Source organism: Pavona decussata, unplaced genomic scaffold (assembly GCF_977016875.1).
Source record: "Pavona decussata unplaced genomic scaffold, jaPavDecu1.1 SCAFFOLD_274, whole genome shotgun sequence".
NCBI classification, from domain to species: Eukaryota; Metazoa; Cnidaria; class Anthozoa; order Scleractinia; family Agariciidae; genus Pavona; species Pavona decussata.
The window spans coordinates 681,211-703,230 of NW_028145676.1; the positions used below are offsets into that span (position 1 = coordinate 681,211).

General features: G+C 37.3%; 1 protein-coding gene across 1 annotated transcript; it reads left to right on the forward strand.

The window, feature by feature from the left end:
• The first annotated feature begins 7,149 nt into the window (after window positions 1-7,149).
• LOC146455447 (uncharacterized) lies at window positions 7,150-21,981 on the forward strand. Its single transcript, XM_085094312.1, has 12 exons — window positions 7,150-7,279; window positions 8,497-8,750; window positions 9,151-9,268; window positions 9,870-9,992; window positions 10,157-10,279; window positions 10,463-10,585; window positions 11,755-11,877; window positions 12,448-12,531; window positions 12,602-12,615; window positions 12,757-12,871; window positions 13,056-13,178; window positions 20,715-21,981. The coding sequence occupies exons 1-12, from the start codon at window positions 7,189-7,191 to the stop codon at window positions 21,728-21,730; spliced, it is 2,307 nt and encodes a 768-aa protein (XP_084950438.1). The 5' UTR covers window positions 7,150-7,188; the 3' UTR covers window positions 21,731-21,981.
• Window positions 21,982-22,020: the final 39 nt, after the last annotated feature.

Consider the following 22,020-nt stretch of genomic DNA (forward strand, 5'->3'; position numbering starts at 1 on the left):
CCAAAAATAGTTAGAATTTTGCTCTACCAACTTACTTATCAAACCAACTGAGAGCTCAAGTCATATTTTGTGTTCAAATTGAAATTTAAATATTACCACACAAAAAAGTTCGAGCATTAAACGATTTTGCCAGTTCGTGAACTCTTTGTTTTGCATTTCTGGCCAACGAAACGAGACTAATTAAACGGAAACAAAATGAAAATATTTTATGCCCTATTATGGAAGTTTTGGCAACCACAAAGAATGAAAGGATTCCTTTGTTATGAGAAAATTACATGGTGCATTGTGTCTATTAATAAAACCAAGTCGAGACCGTCCAGAGCCTTGTCACACTCGTCAAGCACAATTTTGGCCCAGGCCAGTGTACTGTTGTCTTTCGATTTCGAGCTATTTCGTTTGTTTAGAACAGAAATTAACGTCCCGACGTGACCAGTACGAATCTCGCTTTTATTCACAACGTGCAAGTTTGCGTGTATGAATTTCCTTCGTTTAGCGTAAAACCCAGAGCAGCCAACCAAAAATGGATAAAATTTTGCTCTACCAACTTACTCATCAAACCAACTGGGAGCTCAGGTCATATTTTATGTTCGTAATATACCCGTGTAGGATGAATAAATTAATATGAATATATTAAACATATATTTGAACTGTTAGTGAAAGATTAAATAGAAGAAAGGTCCCTGCTGCAGTTATTGACACAACTTAACTAAGCAGTTGTCAGATTTTTATTTCAGACTTTGTTATCGCAACTTTCTTAAGTTGCCTAAATAACTGGGAGTGTTTTTCTGCTTTCTGTTATTCCATCTTTCAACTCCAGTTCAAATATATTTTCATACATTCATATTTAAATAGGTACTGAATTCTGTCTCTCCATATTGACATTTTCAAATTTCTGTCAGTTAATTTATCCCCTACGCAAGCGCCAGCCGGGAGACCTGTTCGCTGAGTAAAACTTCCTGTTTTGAATATTTCTAACGGAAACTGTGTAAAGAAAACGCCACTTTCAGTACAATTGTGTAAGGGATCTTCGTTTTAGTCAAGCATAATATATACGTCTTCCAAATATCTCTTTTTTTTTTCCTCTCTTATTTTCTTCCTCATAGAAATTATCAAGGAAGAAAAACAAATTGGTATTAGTGCTTAAGTTAGTATTTTCCCTTAAAAGTCATCCGACAGTCAATAATAGACGACAAAGTGGTTGGGTATCATTATTTAATTCTGTCATTCACAGTTGGATGACAATCTTCTCCATCCAATTGTGATCAATATTCACCTGCCACTTCCAATCCATATCTTTCTAGTTCTCGTATTCACCAATTTTACACACAGTTAATCATTGTTCGGGGGTTAAGATCGTCTCAGTTCGAGTTATTTGATCTGCTACTTCTCGTGAAGTGCGGCTGCAGTACTACTCAGATGTCCAGAAAGGTAAAAAAGAAATAATAATTGGAACAATAACAATTATATCCATGTAAACAAGTTCGGCCGCCGTTAGTGAACTTTATTTTATTAATCTTTAAAACAGGAAAATTAAACGGAGTCTCAAATTGAAATTGAAATATTACCACACAAAGAAGTTCGAGCATTACACGATTTTGCCAGTTCGTGGACTCTTTGTTTTTCATTTCTGGCCAACGATACGAGACTAATTAAACGGAAACAAAATAAAAATATTTTATGCCGTCTTATGAAAGTATTTGTAACCACAAAAAATGAAAGGATTCCTCTGCTACTAGAAAATGACATGACACATTTTGTCCTTTAATAAAACCAAGTGGACACGAGAACCTTGTTAAATTCGTTAAGCACAATTTTGACCAAAGCCAGTGTACTGTTGTCTTTCCATTTTGAGCTATTTCGTTTGTTTAGAAGAAAAATTAACGTCCCGACGCGACCAATACGAATCTCGTTTTTGCTTACAACGTCAAAGTTTGTGTATATGCAATTGCCTTCGTTTACCGTAAAACCCAGAGCACCCAACCAAAAATAGTTAGAATTTTGCTCTACCAACTTTTTTATGAAACCAACTGAGATCTCAGGTCATATTTTGTGTTCAAATTGAAATTTAAATATTACCACACAAAGAAGTTCAAGCATTGAACGATTTTGCCAGTTCGTGGACTCTTTGTTTTGCATTTCTGGCCAACAATACGAGACTAATTAAACGGAAACAAAATAAATATCTTTTATGCCATATTATAAAAGTTTTGGCAACCACAAAGAATGACAGGATTCCTCTGTTATGAAGAAATTACATGGTGCATTTTATCCTTCAATAAAACCAAGTGGAGACGAGAGCCTTGTCAAACTCGTCAAGCAAAATTGTGGCCCAAGCCAGTGTACTGTTGTCTTTCCATTTCGAGCTATTTCGTTTGTTTAGAAGAGAAATTAACGTCCCGACGCGACCAGTACGAATCTCGTTTTTGCTTGCAACGTGCAAGTTTGTATGTAAGCAATTTCCTTCGTTTAGCGTAAAACCCAGAGAACCCAGCCAAAAATAGTTAGAATTCTGCTCTAACAACTTACTTATGAAACCAACTGGGAGCTCAAGTCATATTTTGTGTTCAAATTGAAATTTAAATATTACCACACAAAGAAGTTAGAGCATTAAACGATTTTGCAAGTTCGTGAACTCTTTGTTTTGCATTTCTGGCCAACGATACGAGACTAATTAAACGGAAACAAAATGAAAATATCTTATGCCCTATTATGGAAGTTTTGGCAACCAGAAAGAATGAAAGGATTCCTCTGTTATGAGAAAATTACATGGTGCATTGTGTCCTTTAATAAAACCAAGTCGAGACCGTCCAGAGCCTTGTCAAACTCGACAAGCACAATTTTGGCCCAGGCCAGTGTACTGTTGTCTTTCGATTTCGAGCTATTTCGTTTGTTTAGAAGAGAAATTAACGTCCCGACGCGACCAGTACGAATCTTTTTTTTTTTTACAACGTCCAAGTTTGCGTGTATGAATTTCCTTCGTTTAGCGTAAAACCCAGAGCACCCAACCAAAAATAGTTAAAAGTTTGCTCAACCAACTTACTCATCAAACCAACAGGGAGCTCAGGTCAAATTTTTTGTTCGTAACATACCCGTGTAGGATGAATTAATTTATATGAATATGTTAAACATATATTATTTAAACTGCCAGTGAAAGATTAAAAAGAAGAAAGGCCCCTACTGCTGTTATTGCTACAACTTAACTAAGCAGTTGCCTGAATTTTTTTCAGGCTTTCTTTTCGCAACCTTTTTAAGTCGCGTAAATAACTGCGAGTGTTTTTCTGCTTTTTGTTATTTCATCTTTCAACTCCAGTTAAAATATATTCTTTTTTATACATTCATATTTATATCAGTACTGAGTTCTGTCTCTCCATATTGACATTTTTAATTTTCTGTCAGTTAATTTATCCTCTATGCAAGCGCCAGGCGGGAGACCTGTTTGTTAGTTAAAACTTCCTGTTTTGAATATTTCTAACGGAAACTGTGAAAAAAAAAACGCCACTTTCAGTACCATTGTGCAAGGCATCTTCAGCTTAGTCAAGCATAATATATACGTTTTCCACATATCTCTTTTTATCCCTCTCTTATTTTCTTTTTCATAGAAATTTTCAAGGAAGAAAAACAAATTGGTATTAGTGCTTAAGTTAGTATCTTTCCTTAAAAGTCATCCGACAGTCAATAAGAGACCACAAAGTGGTTTGGTGTCATTATTTAACTCTGTCATTCCCAGATGGATGACAATCTTCTCCATCCAATTCACCTGCCACTTCCAATCCATATCTTTCTAGTTCTCGTATTCACCAATTATACACACAGTGAATCGTTGTTCGGGGGAAAAGATCGTCTCAGTTCGAGTTTGTTGATCTGCTATTTCTTGTGAAGTGCGGCTGCAGTACTACTCAGATGCCCGGAAAGGTAAAAAAGAAATAACAATAACAATTATAGCCATGTAAACAAGTTCGGCTGCCGTTAGTGAACTTTATTTTATTGGTCTTTAAAACAGGAAAGTCAAACGGAGTCTCAAATTGAAATTTAAATATTACCACACAAAGAAGTTCGAAGATTAAACGATTTTGCCAGTTCGTGAACTCTTTGTTTTGCATTTCTGGCCAACAATACGAGACTAATTCGACAGAGACAAATTGAAAATATTTTATGCCTTATTATGGAAGTTTTGGCAACCACAAAGAATGAAAGGATTCCTCTGTTATGAGAAAATTTATAAGAAAATTACATGGTGCATTATGTCCTTCAATAAAACCAAGTGGAGACAAGAGCCTTGAAAAACTCGTCAAGCACAATTGTGGCCCAAGCCAGTGTACTGTTGTCTTTCGATTTCGAGCTATTTCGTTTGTTTAGAAGAGAAATTAACGTCCCGACGCGACCAGTACGAATCTCGTTTTTGCTTACAACGTGCAAGTTTGTGTGTATGCAATTTCCTTCGTTTACCGTAAAACCCAGAGCACCCAACCAAAAATAGTTAGAATTTTGCTCTACCAACTTACTTATGAAACCAACTGGGAGTTCAGGTCATATTTTGTGTTTAAATTGAAATTTAAATATTACCACACAAAGAAGTTCGAGAATTGAACGATTTTGCCAGTTTGTGAACTCTTTGTTTTGCATTTCTGGCCAACGATACGAGACCAATTAAACGGAAACAAACTAAATATATTTTATGCCATATTATAAACGTTTTGGCAACAACAAATAAAGAATGAAAGGATTCCTCTGTTATGAGAAAATTACATGGTGCATTGTGTCCTTCAATAAAACCAAGTGGAGACGAGAGCCTCTCAAACTCGTCAAGCAAAATTTTGGCCCAAGCCAGTGTACTGTTGTCTTTCGATTTCGAGCTATTTTGTTTGTTTAGAAGAGAAATTAACGTCCCGACGCGACCAGTACGAAACTCGGTTTTGTTTACAACGTGCAAGTTTGTGTGTATGCAATTTCCTTCGTTTAGCGTAAAACCCAGAGCACCCAACCAAAAATAGTTAAAGTTTTGCTCTACCAACTTACTTATCAAACCAACTGGAAACTCAGGTCACTTTTTGTGTTCGTAATATACCCGTGTAGGATGAATAAATTAATATGAATAAATTAAACATATATTTGAACTGCCAGTGAAAGATTAAATAGAAGAAAGGCCCCTGCTGCAGTTATTGCCACAACTTAACTAAGCAGTTGCCTGAATTTTTTTCAGGCTTTCTTTACGCAACTTAAGTTGCGTAAATAGCTGCGAGGGGTTTTCTGCTTTTTGTTATTTTATTTTTCAACTGCAGTTCAATAATATTTTCATACATTCATATTTATATCAGTATTGAATTCTGTCTCTCCATATTGACATTTTTAATTTTCTGTCGGTTAATTTATCTGCTACGCAAGCGCCAGGCGGGAGGTCTGTTCGCTGGGTAAAACTTCCTGTTTTGAATAATTTTAACGGAAACTGTGAAAAGAAAACGCCACTTTCAGTACAATTGTGTAAGGGATTTTCGTCTTAGTCGTGCATAATATATACGTGTTCCACGTATCTCTTTTTTTCCCTCTCTAATTTTCATCCGTATAGAGATTATCAAGGAAGAAAAACAAATTGGTATTAGTGCTTAAGTTAGTATCTTTCCTCAAAAGTCATCCGACAGTCAATAATAGACGACAAAGTGGTTTGGTGTCATTATTTAATTCTGTCATTCCCAGATGGATGACAATCTTCTCCATCCAATTGTGATCAATATTCACCTGCCACTTCCAATCCATATCTTTCTAGTTCTCGTATTCACCAATTATACACACATTGAATCATTGTTCGGGGGTAAAGATCGTCTCAGTTCGAGTTTGTTAAACTGCTATTTTTTATGAAGTGCGGCTGCAGTACTACTCAGATGCCCAGAAAGGTAAAAAAAGAAATAATAATAACAATTATATCCACGTAAACAAGTTCGGCTGCCGTTAGTGAACTTTATTTTATTGGTCTTTAACACGGGAAAGTCAAATGGAGATTCAAAAGGAAATTTAAATATTACCACACAAATAAGTTCGAGCATTAAACGATTTTGCCAGTTCGTGAACTCTTTGTTTTGCATTTCTGGCCAACGATACGAGACTAATTAAACGGAAATGAAAATAATTTATGCCGTATTATGGAAGTTTTGGCAACCACAAAGAATGAAAGGACTGTTCTCTTATGAGAAAATTACATGGTGCATTGTGTCCTTCAATAAAACCAAGTGGAGACGAGAGTCTTGTCAAACTCGTCAAGCACAATTTTCGCCCAAGTCAGTGCACATTTGTCTTTCTATTTCGACCTATTTCGCTTTTTAAGAAGAGAAACGTGCCCGGCGCGACCAGAACGAATCTCGTTTTTGCTTACAAAATGCAAGTTTGTGTGTAGATAATTTCCTCCTTTCAGCGTAAAACCCAGATCACCCAACAAAAATAGTTAAAACGTTGTTACCTTACAAAATCTCGCATCAATTTATGACCTCCAAAAGGTATATTTTCACAAGTTGACGCAGCTTGGTCCGTTTGTTTTCTTTAGCTGAAAGTTTTAGGGAACTGAATACTTTTTCTCGAATTTACGAGCTGTTGTTGGCTTTTCAAAATGCTAGCGGGCTTTTTTCGGTAATTTTACCACGTATTCTGCGGTGAGTGTGTTGTTCCTTGTTTTCTAGTTTATTAACAAAATTTAGTGCAAATTGGGCCGGCTCCTTGTCGGGTTAAAAAATAAACCTATAAAAGCTTCCAGTATAATTTTGGTTTTACCAAATTTATAACGTTTTTAGTCTGAGGCTACGAAATAATGGGCTTACTAATGGTTTGTGTCGTTAGTTTGTAGACTAGCCTCTTAGTGCTTTGGGGAAGGTAAAATATAGACCATGCCAGTGACATAGATCGTCGCATTTAACTACATTTTTCCCTTCTTCAGTTCTTCGAGTTGAAGATTTTTGCGGACAACTTGTCGCAGAAGCGCTAGCATACTTAATTTTTAGTTCATTTCTCTTCCATGTGAAAATCAAACTTCACTGGAACAAAATTCTCTGTGGGGACGGAAAAGATACCTCCGACTATTCTTTCTGTACATGTAGGAACTCAAAGAATTTTCCATAGCTGAAATGATGAATACAGCATATATCTTTATTGGTCCTTGAAAAAATTTCCATTTCATTTATTTTATTTTATTTTTTCTATTCAAGTATGGCAGGTTGTTACTTCTCCATACTTGACTACCTATTCCTCTGTTATCTTTGTGGAGCATGGCTGGTATACAGCACTGATGCCCAGCAAGGTGAGAAAACGAGTCTTAATTTATTGCTAATTCCAAACAAAAAAGGCGTCATTAGCTGTTTTATGTTAGAGGCGTTTACATCGTCTAAGACGTTAGACCTACAGACGCCCGTTTCTCGAACGTTCCGTTAACTTACCTGGCCGTAAAACTATCACTGTATATGCAACGTTCTTAGAATCGTTACTGATTATGGAAGCTAAATATTATTTTCTTTATCTTTTGATGCAATTTATTGGCAAAAATCACGCTGAGCTATCACTCTTTGGACATGCAAGAAGTCAAATGGATTTTTGAGCGAAACTTTTAGCTTAGACAGAGTGCAAAATTCGAGATTTCGTCTGTGATCAAGTCTAAATGTTAATTTAACTTGTTTTATTCTGGCACTTAAACTTTCGATCCCCAAAATCACTCGTTTCTTTAGATAAAATCTAAAATCATGACGACTTTTCTCTGTCTTACATACTGCTGGTTCTTTAACCGATGAGGGTAAAAAGCGAACTGAATGAGTTTGGGGAACGGCATGTGGCATGACGTGCGGAATGACATAATTATGCGAAATACGAGATATGCGGAATGACTTAAATAACTAAGTTAACTGAAGAGCGTGTCCTGTTTTCGCGCCAATTTTATAAGAGCAGCAGTTTATCGATGTTGCGTACTCTAGCCGAATATTAAACGACTAAACAACAGATCTAGGATTAGAAAATAAAGGCCTGGGATGGAAAAAGTCTTATCGCTGGTTAGGAAGTGAGGGTGAAGAAATCGATGAATACTGTTATAGTTTTCGCATTCAAGGAACTCTGAGTAAATCCGTAATAAATTAAATCTCGTGTTCACTATTCTCCTTGCGACTTCGGTTGAAAAAGATGTTACTATGACTATGAATATATGAAACATATGTCTGAACTGCGGGTGAAAGATTACATAGAAGAAAGACCCTCGCAGTTATTTACGCAACTTTTAACTGAGCCGTTGCGAAGAGAAAGACTAAAAAACCTCAACAATGCCCTCATCATTTGTTTGGACCCTGACCCTAATCACGCGAACATCACACCACATAACGAAAGGCCAATCACAAAGCCTATAAGTTAGAAATCCCTTCGATCTTTCTTTCTTCCTCTCTTTGTCAGGGTTTTTTTGTCATCCTTTATTTATTTATTTATTTATTTATTTTTTTTAACGATGTTTATGACTAAGAACTTTATTTTTTTTCTTAGGGAGCTGTCGAACTATCAAATTTCTGCCACCAAATCATGGATATTACCTGGAGGATCACGTCATTTTGAATCTTACAATTGAATCCAGATTCCGATTATGCGAACATCATTGCCTAATGGAGAGCGAGTGTGTTTCAGTCAACATTGGACCAGTAATTGACAACAAAATGATTTGTGAGTTGAGTAATTCGGATCACTTCCAGTATCCGGAAGACGTAATAAAAAGGCCTGGCTGGACGTATGGAGCCACTGAGGTATGAACTGTAGATCTAAAAATATATCTATAAGTGGATATCCTATATATAAGTGGAAATTCTAACGCTATTGCAGAGAAATGGCAGAGAGATTGTACTCCTTTTTTTGAATCGAAATTATATATTGAAATTATTCAGCTTTGCCACGAGCAGATGAAGCATGTCGCAAGTTTTGGCGTCACTCTTGGTTAGTCATGTGATTGATACTTTTTCCCTGCAATGATATCTATAGTAGGTTTTAACAACATCATTATTTTACACGGGCTAGCATTTATCAAGTAATTATAACCAGCTGGGTACTTTGTATCTCGTTCGTCACTTTATAAATAAATTTGATATTGTGACCTAGCTTGAGAGGATAGGAGCGGTGTGGTACATGTGTGTTTCTTTTTCCCATCAGAATCTTTGCTCGCTTCTCAAACCTTGCATCAACAACGCCAAATGCCTGTTTGGCTACACTGACAAAAAGTACCTCTGTGTATGTGCATCCGGATTTACAGGAGAAAATTGCGAAAAAGGTAAGTACTATAAGTTTGGTCAGCTCATGTACTCAGCTTTAATTTGCCTTTCCATTTATAATTAGCTTGTTTAATTGTTCAATTGCACCTCTAACCCAGGGTTCTCTGGTGACGGAAGATTATGTTTAGGTACACCCCTCACCCCCTTATACCCTTGTATCCTTGTACCCTTGTTTATTGTGTAAAAGTAAATCAGCACTTTGTGGTAACCCCTCAGGTATAAAGCAATGAGCTATTCCAGTTGTTAAACCGGTTCCATTTAATCCTTGTCCAAGCGGTTTAATCTCGATTTTTGTAATTTTACATTTTTCAGATATAAATGAATGTACAAAAGGCATCCACGACTGCAGCAAGAATGCATCCTGTGTCAATACCGCTGGATCCTACAATTGCATCTGTAATTTGGGGTTCACTGGCGATGGACGATTATGTTCAGGTACAATTTTCCGTTCTTTTCATCTTTTTAGATTATTGTGTTGAAGTAATTTTGAAGTTTAGTTTTCATGAAAAAAAATCAATTAGCTATTCCAGTTGTTGAAGCAGTTAATTTAATCCTTGTCCAAATGGTTTAATCTCGATTCTGTAATTTTACATTTTTCAGATATCAATGAATGTACAAAAGGCATCCACGACTGCAGCAAGAATGCATCCTGTGTCAATACCGCTGGATCTTTCAATTGCACCTGTAATCCGGGGTTCACTGGCGATGGACGATTATGTTCAGGTACAATTTTCCGTTCTTTTCATCTTTTTAGATTATTGTGTTGAAGTAATTTTGAAGTTTAGTTTTCAGGAAAAAAAACAATTAGCTATTCCAGTTGTTGAACCAGTTAATTTAATCCTTGTTCAAATGGTTTAATCTCGATTCTGTAATTTTACATTTTTCAGATATCAATGAATGCACAAAAGGCATCCACGACTGCAGCAAGAATGCATCCTGTGTCAATACCCCTGGATCTTTCAATTGCACCTGTAATCCGGGGCTCACTGGCGATGGACGATCATGTTTAGGTACAGTTTGTCGTTCTATTCATTTTTCGAGGTTATTGTCTTCAGGTAAATTTGGCGTTGAGCAATTTGTTGTAATCCTTCAACGAAACAAAAAAATGATTGGCTATTTCAATTATTAAACCAGTTTCATTTATTCTTTGTCGAAACAGTTAAATCACTTTTTGTCATTTCTTATTTTTTTAGATATTGATGAATGCACTAAAGGAATACACGACTGCAGCGAAAATGCATCCTGTCTGAATACCCATGGATCCTTTAATTGCACCTGTAAGCCGGGATTCACTGGTGACGGACGCTCATGTTCAGGTAAAACTTTGTTGTTTTATTCACTTTGGTAGTCTCTTTCTTGTCTTTGTCCTTTGTCATGTTTTAATCCCCTGGTCAGATTGCAAGATGTAGCAATTTTTGGCCGAATTCAACGATCGTGTAATTTAAGAAAGTATGATATCCTAAGAAAAATATGTTCCAACAAAGTTAGGTTGTATTCGAAGTGTAACATTAATTTTGTTACACCTAATTTCACGTTGAGAACATGTGAGAACCGATCTTGGGATTTACAGGAGAAAAATGAGAAAAAGGTAAATACTATAAGTTTGGTCAGCTCATGTAATCAGCTATAATGTGCCTTTCCATTTATAATTAGCTTGTTTAATTGTTCAATTGCACCTGTAAGCCAGGGTTCTCTGGTGACGGAAGACTATGTTTAGGTACAACTTGCCGTTCTATTCATTTCCCTTGTTGATTGTGTAAAGGTAAATCAGCACTTTGTGCTTACCCTTCAGGAAAAGAGCATAAGTACGTAAATTATGATCATCCGGGTGAGTGTAGTCCTGAGAAGGACTGTGTGTGGTGACTTTGACTGACGTTTCGACAACCTGAGCGGAAGTCATCTTCAGAGTCAAGTGCACTTGACTCAAATGCACTTGACTCTGAAGATGACTTCCGCTCAGGTTGTCGAAACGTCAGTCAAAGTCACCATAAACAGTCCTTCTCAGGACTACACTCACCCGGATGATCATAATTTTCGTACTTATGACATGACTCCTGGGTTCAAACTAGTTACAATTTTAAAGGAAAAAAGCAATTAGCTATTCCAGTTGTTAAGCCAGTTACATTCAATCCTTGTCCAAGCGGTTTAATCTCCATTTTTGTAATTTTACATTTTTCAGATATCAATGAATGCACAAAAGGCATCCACGACTGCAGCAAGAATGCATCCTGTGTCAATACCCCTGGATCTTTCAATTGCACCTGTAATCCGGGGCTCACTGGCGATGGACGATCATGTTTAGGTACATTTTGCCGTTCTATTCATTTTTCGAGGTTATTGTCTTAAGGTAAATTTGGCGTTGAGCAATTTGTTGTAACCCTTCAACGAAACAAAAGAATGACTGGCTATTCCAAGTATTATACCAGTTGCATTTATTCTTTGTCGATACGGTTAAATCACTTTCAGTCATTTCTTATTTTTTTAGATATCGATGAATGCACTAAAGGAATACACGACTGCAGCGAAAATGCATCCTGCCTGAATACCCATGGATCATTTAATTGCACCTGTAAGCCGGGGTTCACTGGTGACGGACGCTCATGTTCAGGTAAACTTTGTTGTTTTATTCACTTTGGTAGTCTCGTTCTTGTGTTTGTTTTTTGTCATGTTTTAATCCCCTGGTCAGATTGCAAGATGTAGCAATTTTTGACCGCGTTCAACGATCGTGTAATTTAAGAAAGTATGATATCCTAAGAAAAATATGTTGCAACAAAGTTAGGTTGTATTCGAAGTGTAACATTTTGTTACGCTTAATTTTACGTTGAGAACATGTGAGAACCGATCTTGGGATTTACAGGAGAAAAATGTGAAAAAGGTAAATACTATAAGTTTGGCCAGCTCATGTAATCAGCTATAATGTGCCTTTCCATTTATAATTAGCTTGTTTAATTGTTCCGTGATTGCACCTGTAAGCCAGGGTTCTCTGTTGACGGAAGATTATGTTTAGGTACAATTTGCCGTTCTATTCATTTCCCTTGTTGATTGTGTAAAGGTAAATTAGTACTTTGTGGTAATCACTTAGGTAAGAAGTAATTAGCTATTCCAGTTGTTAAACCGGTTCCATTTAATCCTTGTCCGGACGGATTAATCTCAATTGTTGTAATTTTACATTTTTCAGATATCAATGAATGCACAACATACATCAACGACTGCAGCAAAAATGCATCCTGTATCAATACCCCTGGATCCTTCAATTGCAACTGTAAGCCGGGGTTCACTGGCGATGGACGATTATGTTCAGGTACAATTTGCCGTTCTTTTCATCTTTCTAGATTATTGTGTTGAAGTAATTTTGAATTTTAGAACGTTGTGCTTACCCTTCAGGAAAAAATCAATTAGCTATTCCAGTTGTTGAACCAGTTACATTTAATCCTTGTCCAGGTGGTTTAATCTCGATTCTGTAATTTTACATTTTTCAGATATCAATGAATGCACAAAAGGCATCCACGACTGCAGCAAGAATGCATCCTGTGTCAATACCCCTGGATCTTTCAATTGCACCTGTAATCCGGGGCTCACTGGCGATGGACGATCATGTTTAGGTACATTTTGCCGTTCTATTCATTTTTCGAGGTTATTGTTTTATGGTAAATTTGGCGTTGAGGAATTTGTTGAAACCCTATCAACGAAACAAAAAAATGATTGGCTATTTCAATTATTAAACCAGTTTCATTTATTCTTTGTCGAAACGGTTAAATCACTTTTAGTCATTTCTTATTTTTTTAGATATTGATGAATGCACTAAAGGCATCCACGACTGCAACAAAAATGCATCCTGCCTGAATACCCATGGATCCTTTAATTGCACCTGTAAGCCGGGATTCACTGGTGACGGACGCTCATGTTCAGGTAAAACTTTGTTGTTTTATTCACTTTGGTGGTCTCTTTCTTGTCTTTGTCTTTTGTCATGTTTTAATCCCCTGGTCAGATTGCAAGATGTAGCAATTTTTGGCCGAATTCAACGATCGTGTAATTTAAGGTGATTCCACCGAATTGCATTGCGCATCTTTGCTGCGCATAATTTTTCGCGTCATTTAGCGCGCGCACGAGCGCGCGCACGCACAACATTACGGGATTTCCTTGAGGTTAAGCTCAGCAGGAAAATAAATGGTCCTTTTCTTCTAAACGAGCACGGTGACCCCCATTTTTTAATGCATCAATTTAAGTGTCATACGGTTGAGCACTATATATCGCGATTTAAAGAAAAGTTTAATACTCTACTTTTAGATATTTTTATTTTAATGCTTTAAAAAGCACGTATTTAGGTAGTGCTGCTTACGTGCACACGCAGCAAAATCTTTAATTTCTTTCAATATCTTCATTCCAGTTCAATTAAAATAGTTTGTTGTGTAAGATTAAAGTAAAGTTTGTTGAACTGCTTCGATATTTTAATGCAAGAAATTAATTTTTCTAGAAATGATAGTTCCCTTTTCTGATTACTAGCGTTCCTAATGTAAACCTCGTGGGTCATCTTTTTACTATAATAGCCATCCAGGTTGCACAAAAACGAGCACGGTGACCCCATTTTTTATTGCATTTTTGTAATGCTCATAACATAGTCATGAACTGGACCAAGTCTTAGACAATTTTAAATACTCCTTCTTTTTCGGTGGAATCACCTTAAGAAAGTATGATATCCTAAAAAAAAATATATTCCAACAAAGTTAGTTGTATTCGAAGTGTAACATTTTGTTACGCTTAATTTCACGTTGAGAACATGTGAGAACCGATCTTGGGATTTACAGGAGAAAAATGTGAAAAAGGTAAATACTATAAGTTTGGTCAGCTCATGTACTCAGCTATAATGTGCCTTTCCATTTATAATTAGCTTGTTTAATTGTTCCGTGATTGCACCTGTAAGCCAGGGTTCTCTTTTAACGGAAGATTATGTTTAGGTACAATTTGCCGTTCTATTCATTTCCCCTGTTGATTGTAATAATAATAATAATGTGTAAAGGTAAATCAGCACTTTGTGCTTACTCTTCAGGAAAAAATCAATTAGCTATTCCAGTTGTTAAACCAGTTACATTTAATGCTTGTCCAAGCGGTTTAATCTCCATTTTTGTAATTTTACATTTTTCAGATATCAATGAATGCACAAAAGGCATCCACGACTGCAGCAAGAATGCATCCTGTGTCAATACGCCTGGATCTTTCAACTGCACCTGTACTCCGGGGCTCACTGGTGATGGACGATCATGTTTAGGTACATTTTGCCGTTCTATTCATTTTTCGAGGTTATTGTCTTAAGGTAAATTTGGCGTTGAGCAATTCGTGGTAACCCCTCAACGAAAAAAAAAATGACTGGCTATTCCAATTATTAAACCAGTTGCATTTATTCATTGTCGAAAGTGTTAAATTACTTTGGGTCTCTGCACTAGAAAAGTTGGCATATCATTTTGTACGATAACATTGGGATGACCTTAATGTTTGGCTGGTCTTTGCAACAGCTTGGGTTATACGTTAGTTGAGAAGCTTTCGGTTACAATCCAGGGCCTAGTTGTTTGAAAGCCGATTCAGTAACGCTAATCCCCGATAAAACGTTAATTGAGGTTTGTATCTCGTTCGTTACAGCGGTGATTTTATTGGCGTGAACACCTAAACTATGTCTGGAATGCTTATTCTGTCGTAACCAATCACAGGCGAGATCTTCACACCACAGAAACCACAGGCAACGAACGGTTTCTTTTCAGTCACGGAACAAGTTATTTTCGTTTTGTTTAACATTCAATCTTTTTACAAGTAGACAATTGCTTTTCCTTCCTATTTGTTTACAGTTTGTGCTATAATAGCAAAGAATACAGGTTTGAGCGATTTTGAAATAAATTACAAAGCCAATGTGCCGGGCTGACGCACGCGGCGGTTTGGCGCGCGAATTTTCAAACTTTTTGTAACGATCGAAATCGGGAAATCGGTAGTTACGCCTGATCGCAAGTTACGATGTTGCAAGGTGAGCCGCAAGAGTTTTCTGATTTCCATCTTTTCGCGGCTATTGCAGCAAGCGTTAACACTTTTTTGTTAGGTGAGGGCGATTTACTATTTTTGGTAATTTGTTTCTTTTGGTAGCTAATGTACGCGTGAGTCACGTGAGGGAGAATCGACATGGCCAAATCTACGACATTGGGAAACCTTATCCTCAAGTAATCCGGGAAAACGTTTTAGATCTTCACAAAAACGGTTTGTCAATCAGAGAAATAAGCGCTCAATCACGAGTTAGTACCGGATTTATTACGAAAGTAATAAGGGAATATAATGAAAACAATTATTCTGCCCCGCGAAGGGCTCTAAGTGGACGCAAGGAGTCGGTTCTAACCGAATATGTGCGCTCTCACCTGGAAGTTGAAAAGATATACAAGCCAAGCTCGTATAGTAACGAGCTACAAAGGAGATTATCGGTTGGATGGTGTCTGTTTACCGGGCGAAATACCGTCAAATGCATCCGTGAGAAGATTTTTCAACAAGGAACTCATAATGACTAAAAAATAAAATCACGTGACTAGACAAACAAAATCAGAGGCAAATGCCAGACATCTTTGACAGCTGTCAACAAGTCTAATTTTATTCCTGCCTCTATCGCGTATCTAAAAACAGCGTACGTTGCAGGTGCGTGGGAGAATTGCTCTAAATTCTTGTTCAGAAGAGTTCTGAAGAATACGAAAATGTCAGAGGTAAAACAGAGGCTTATGTCAATTGGAATACCAGGAAAAGAAAGATTGGCGGTTGAATTTGAATCCCGGGCATTTTCGACTGGCAAATCCTTACAGTATCTTCAAGAGGGCGATCTAGACTATACATTCCTGTCGCCAAAACGTTTGCTTCTCGCGGAGAAGCGAGCACTGGACCACGAACTGCGACAACTTAAGCTTAAATCACAAGAACCTGGCAGTACTACACATTTAATGCCGAAGCAATTGCAGTTTAGCAGTAAAGAACCAAAACTTGGCCAGCCGAAGGAGAGACGGCAACTGCATCAAACTCAAGCAGTACTACTACACGCAAGATCGATTCTCCTCTAGACCGCCGTAACCAAGAACTTGTTGAAAATGTCAGTTTTTTGAAGGCACAGATTTCAAGTGCAGAAGACCATTTGGACAAGCTTAAAGGCGAAAATGATTTACCGCAGCAGGGCCGTACCTAGGATTTTTTGTCTGTGGGGGCAAACTCCGCACACCCCTCACAGGGGTCTACCTAGCCTGCGTGGCAGGCGCTAGAAAGGGGAAGGGAGAGGGGAAAATTGGGCGCGCGAGGGCCCAATTTTCCCCTCTCCCTTCCCCTTTCTAGCGGCTGCCACGCAGGCTAGGGTCTACCGTATGCAGACAGGGTTTCTAGTTGGACATTGATTTTGTTTTCACTCCTACACAGAAAGTTGCCTCTACGACGTTTAGAGAAAAAAAACCACACCGATGCTTTTTGTTTTAAATTGTCATGACTTTTTATGGAGTTAATGTCTTGTTTAGCTTGAAGCAAATATTGTCTCTCATTTTAAAACACAGTCGATGCACTGCTGTAAACAAAGGGAGAAAATCACTGAGCTTCCACAATTCAAACGCACTATATCAGTGGAGCGAAGCGTTTGCAAAAACACAGTCATTATTTAAATACAATTCAAGCCTTTTCATTATTATCGCGATCCTGGGGGATCTTCCCATTGCGCTGAGACGTCAATATATCTTATTTGATGGTTTTACATATAATACGCGCGGATATTTTGCGAGTTGCGTAGTAGTTTTCCGAGCCCCGAAGGGGCGAGGAAAAATACGAGCAATGAGCGAAATGTCCGCGAGCATTATATGTAAAACCATCGAAAAAGAGATTTATTATTCCACTACAAAAAGATTTTGTTATTTTGGCTTCTCTGTTTTGGTAATAGTTTTGAAATACACCCGGCATTAACTGTCCATCGGTATATGGCGCGTACGAATGACGTAAACAACACAGAAAGCCAGTTAAATGTCTTTAATTTGATTGGATAAAATGAAAAGATAAATGACGAGTGATTGGCATGCTAAAAACTTGTTTTCGAGCTTGCATCGTTTCAAAAACTATTCTTCGTCCAGTCCTGCCATTGGTCTCATATTTTGCGCGTTCTTGACCTTATTTGGTGAAATGACATAATAGTGGAATAATAAAAAGTCGTATTGTCGTCTCAAAATGACGGTTTCCGATTGGCTCAAAAACTGTCATGTAAGCATGACAGCACGGCACGCACAGATCAAAATTTTACTTCTATGAATGAACATGCGACGTTGGATGGTGTTGTTTATTTCTTTTCATTTGAGTTTACAAAGCTTCTGACACTGTTCAAGGACAACTTATAATGTATTTTTTGTGGTGAACATGTACCATGGTACAGCGGATACAACTTTTTTCTTGAAGGTAAGCGAAAAAGAGTGATTATAAGTTCGATGAAGAGAAATTTACTTAAAAGACTTTCTTGAGTGTGAAAGCGGCCACGGTAAATAACAACGAGCTTAAATTCCAATAAATTATGGCATTTTCAAAGCAAAAGGATCTGTTTCTTTTCTGATGTCTCTTATCTCTAGAAAAAATTGCTCCAAGAGCGCTGCTGCGTTCTCTTTCATGACTCAGGTTTGTCAATTTGATCTTCTTGTCGTAGCGCCGAACCGCAGACTCGGTAATTTTTACAGTATTCTTCGCCGCTTGGTTTCTTTCAAATTTCTAAATCTCCACGGCATCTAAGCTAGGATAACAATGCTTTGTTTTCGTTTTTGGGTACTAGTATGGTTACTCTTTTTATTCTTGCTTCTGGTTGTGGGGTTGTGAGGTTTATTCATCACTGTTTTCATGTTGTTGTTTTTGTCTCGGCGGTAACGAATTTTCAATAACATTTGCTGGTAAAATGTTCAAACCTACTAGCTCGTCTATTTCATCAATAGTAAGTGCTTTATGGACTGTAAATTTTTGCATTTTCTTTGTTTTAACGTAAAAATTAAAGCCAAAAATTCAAATAACCCGCACCGAGAAAAAAAATTCGCGCACGGATATTACCATGGCTACAGTTTAACTGAAGTAAGAATTTATCTTTCAATCAGCGCACGATTTGTACTTTATCCGTTTACTCTCTCCAACAAAATGCCAGTATAACGATAAAAAACTAAATTCGATTTTGAGACGGCAATACGACTTTATATTGACGGCGTTGGGAGAAAATATATTCCAATACTGAATATATTTTCTCTTAACTAGCCGTCAGTACAAAGTCGTATTGCCGTCTCAAAAATCGAATTTAGTTTATATTACTGTGACACGTTGCATAGCTCTATAACACGCTACAACGATTACTAGAGAACCAAAAAACCAAATAGCCGTGCCAAGAAACACAACTCGTTGTGACAAACTCTAATAGCCGGGCCCGGCATTGCAACGATTACAGAATGAAGCTCATTACATGATACAAGCAATGATTAATTTCTGTCCTAACATTACACAAATCTCAACAAGAAAGGTAGTTAAAACTATCAAGCACTTAAAAGAGCCAAGCCAAACCCAGCTGAAATGCCCTTGTGGCATAAAAAACACCGTCGTTGAACACACGGAATAAGAGGTTATATTGAAAATGGAGAGAATTCAAAGGAGGAAACTCAAAAATCATTAGGCGCAAATGACCTGTCGGATGATGAACATATGATGGTTAAAATCCAAACCCGCTACATGCAAATACTTGCAAGCAGCGCAGGCTTTTAAAACCAATTTATCTCTGAAAAAAAAAACATACTTGTATAAGCTAGATTTGAAAAGGCTAAAACACGCGCCAGAAAGTGGCATAGGCTTGTCAGTCTTTACTTACATACCGAATTCTAAACCATAGGCAACCCAAACTGACAAAATCATTATTTTCATAAGAAAACTGGTACTGGCTTTTGCCTCAAAAGATTTTCCAAAAAAATTATTTGGAATTCACATTGAAGGAATATTTTTTCAGTCAATTAGTCGATTTTCTTGTGATCAGTGTGATGTTAGAAACAAATTGAGTTTTCCTGGCGGGGGCAGCTGCTCCCTCTGCCCCCGCGCTATGTACGGCCCTGCGCGGAAATTTTTTTGCCGTATTGAGTCCACGCTTGAAACTTCTGAATCCAGTAAAACATCTGAATCTTCAAGAGCTTGATAAAGATCTGCTTTACCTTAATAAAGCGCTTGAAAATAAAGTACCACCGGAATTAGAGGATTGGCGCTTGCCTTACCTAATTGACACCTGTAAAGGACAAGTGAGTTCTTTCATGGAAAGTGCCTCGTTAATTTCCATTTCTTCGCCTGCTAATCCTCCCGAAAATTCATTTTATAATGGTTTCAGTGTAAACAACGGGGCAAATTCAAGTGTGTTAGTAAATAGTTCAGTAAGATTCCACTCATATCGATTGTAATTCTTAGGCTTATAACACCCGGGTATAACAGCTATATGTTGAAATATTTTGTATATCATTATGTAGTTTTAACTTTCACTCGGAGCGGAGATAGGTCGGCAAAGGAGATAAACGTTGTGTTTTTACACTATTACAGGCGAAAGTGTTGCAGTTACTTTTTTTTTCTGTCACCCTACAAAGTACATGTTTCCCCGTCTCATACGTGTAACTTAGCAAGGTTATAATGAAGGTTATAATAAAGTTGAAATTCGAGAGTTGTTCTTCTCGAATTCTTCTTAGAAAAATAAATTTTCAGATATGAATTGAACATCGCGTTGGCTTTAATTTTTTTTTTTTTAAATCGAACGATGTACTGGAAGCAGCCCTCAGCACTGATCTTGGGGAACAGCGGTGTTTTAAATTCCTAATAAGACAGCTTGTATCTCAAAAAAAAAAAACGAAAATAATTTTTTCCGTGACCGATAGGAAACCGTTCGTTGCCTATGGTTTCTGTGGTGTGAAGATCTCGCCTGTGATTGATTACAACACAATAAACTTTCCAGACATACTTTAGGTGTTCACGCCAATATAATCACTGCTGTAAAAATGTTTTTAAAAGCTGACTTTTAGCTAAAGGTAAAGAAAAGTCTAATATAAAGCTTAAGGGCAAATATATGTTTTAAAAAAATGCTTTTTCTTTAGTAATTAAACTCGAATCAAACTTCACGTTAACCCAGGATTAGCTTAATAATCTGCTTGTAGACGAGAATCGTTTCCAATTTTTGCCGGGACCGTATTTTGGTTTTACTGGTTAGCTTCCTTGTACATAGTTGGGATGGTCACTTATGTTTTAATTATAAAAGGTATAATTCATTGTCTTGTTTTCCAAGATGTACGTTTGTGTTTAGGTCATTTTTTCCGTTCCCTTCATTTCATCCTTGACTGATCATTTTACGTTGATTATTGCCATGTCCTATAGACTTTTAAATGATTGAAGGCACTTTTGTTTTTCTTTTCACCTAAGATTGTTCCAGTAGTTTGTCTCCCTTCAAAAAATATCAAGATCTTCCGACCAGAGGAGCACGCGCTGTTGAACAGTTCAGAATTAATGGGAGTCTTTTCCTCGCCTTCGCCAACTATTACGGTGATAATTACGGATATAAGACAAGCTCTTTCATCTACAAACTGAATGATTCATCTGGAAAGTTCTCTCATTACCAATCCATAAACACCACAAGAGGACATCATATCGAATATTTTACGATCGCCGATAAACATTATCTTGCTGTTGCCAACCGCTACAATGGCGTGAACTCGGTCATTTACCAGTGGGATGGACAACAGTTTGTTGTTTTCCAAAACCTTTCAACAAATGGAGCAACCAACTTTCATTTCTTTCAAATGTTGCCGGAAATGTTTCTCGCCGTTACGCGTGATAGCTGGAAAAAACCCCCAAACTCGATCATCTACAAATGGGAAGTCAACCAGTTTAAAAAGTTTCAGGAGATAGAAACCGTGATAGCGATGGGGAGCACGGCATTTGTGATACACAATGAAACTTTTATAGCTTTTGCAAACCTTTTCAAATCTCCTGTATACAAGTGGTCAGTCAACAACAACAGTTTTGTTAAAGTGCAGACTCTCCAGACATATGGCGCCTACGATGTGAAGTTCCTTACCCACTATGGTGAGACATTCCTCGCTTTTGCCAACTATTTTAATGGGAGTAGTGTCAACATTAATTCGTTCATTTACAAGTGGAATGGCAGCAGGTTCGTTCATTTCCAGTCCATTCCCACCCGTGGAGCCCTCGCCATGCATCCATTTGAAATCTGCGACGAAACGTACCTTGGTGTGGCCAACGGGAATGGTTTTTCAGCTGTGTATCAGTTCAATGTATCACAGTTCGTGAAATACCAAGAAAATATAACTTACGGAGCGACTGATATGACTTCATTTGAGTACAAAGGTCACATTTACCTGGCAATTGCAAAGTATGGAAAAGATGGCAGTGAACTGTATAAATGGATCTACATATGATTGTTTCTGAGGTTTGGAGGGAAAGGAACTTCGTTAAGCCAACAATTACAAACATGCAAAAAACTCAAAAAAGATTTACTTTAATCAAAAATATGTATCAAACATAAAGCACGATAGGATATATAGTTGTGAGAAACAAGTACAACTTTGCAAGGATAGTGTTAACATTATAAAGCTTAGTTTACATGCAGCTTATTTATATTATCAGTAAACATATTGTAATTTTCGTTAACACAATAGTTGCTTACCATGTAGGGGAAGCTTACCACCAGACTTTTTTAATAGTGAAG

What these genes read in the sequence shown, in the direction of transcription:
- LOC146455447 (XM_085094312.1), top strand. Translation starts at nt 7,189, where the DNA reads ATGGCAGGTTGTTACTTCTCCATACTTGACTACCTATTCCTCTGTTAT. An exon ending in GGACGTATGGAGCCACTGAG is followed by an intron (nt 8,751 to 9,150) that starts GTATGAACTGTA and finishes TTTTCCCATCAG; the next exon opens with AATCTTTGCTCGCTTCTCAA. An exon ending in TGACGGACGCTCATGTTCAG is followed by an intron (nt 11,878 to 12,447) that starts GTAAACTTTGTT and finishes TACATTTTTCAG; the next exon opens with ATATCAATGAATGCACAACA.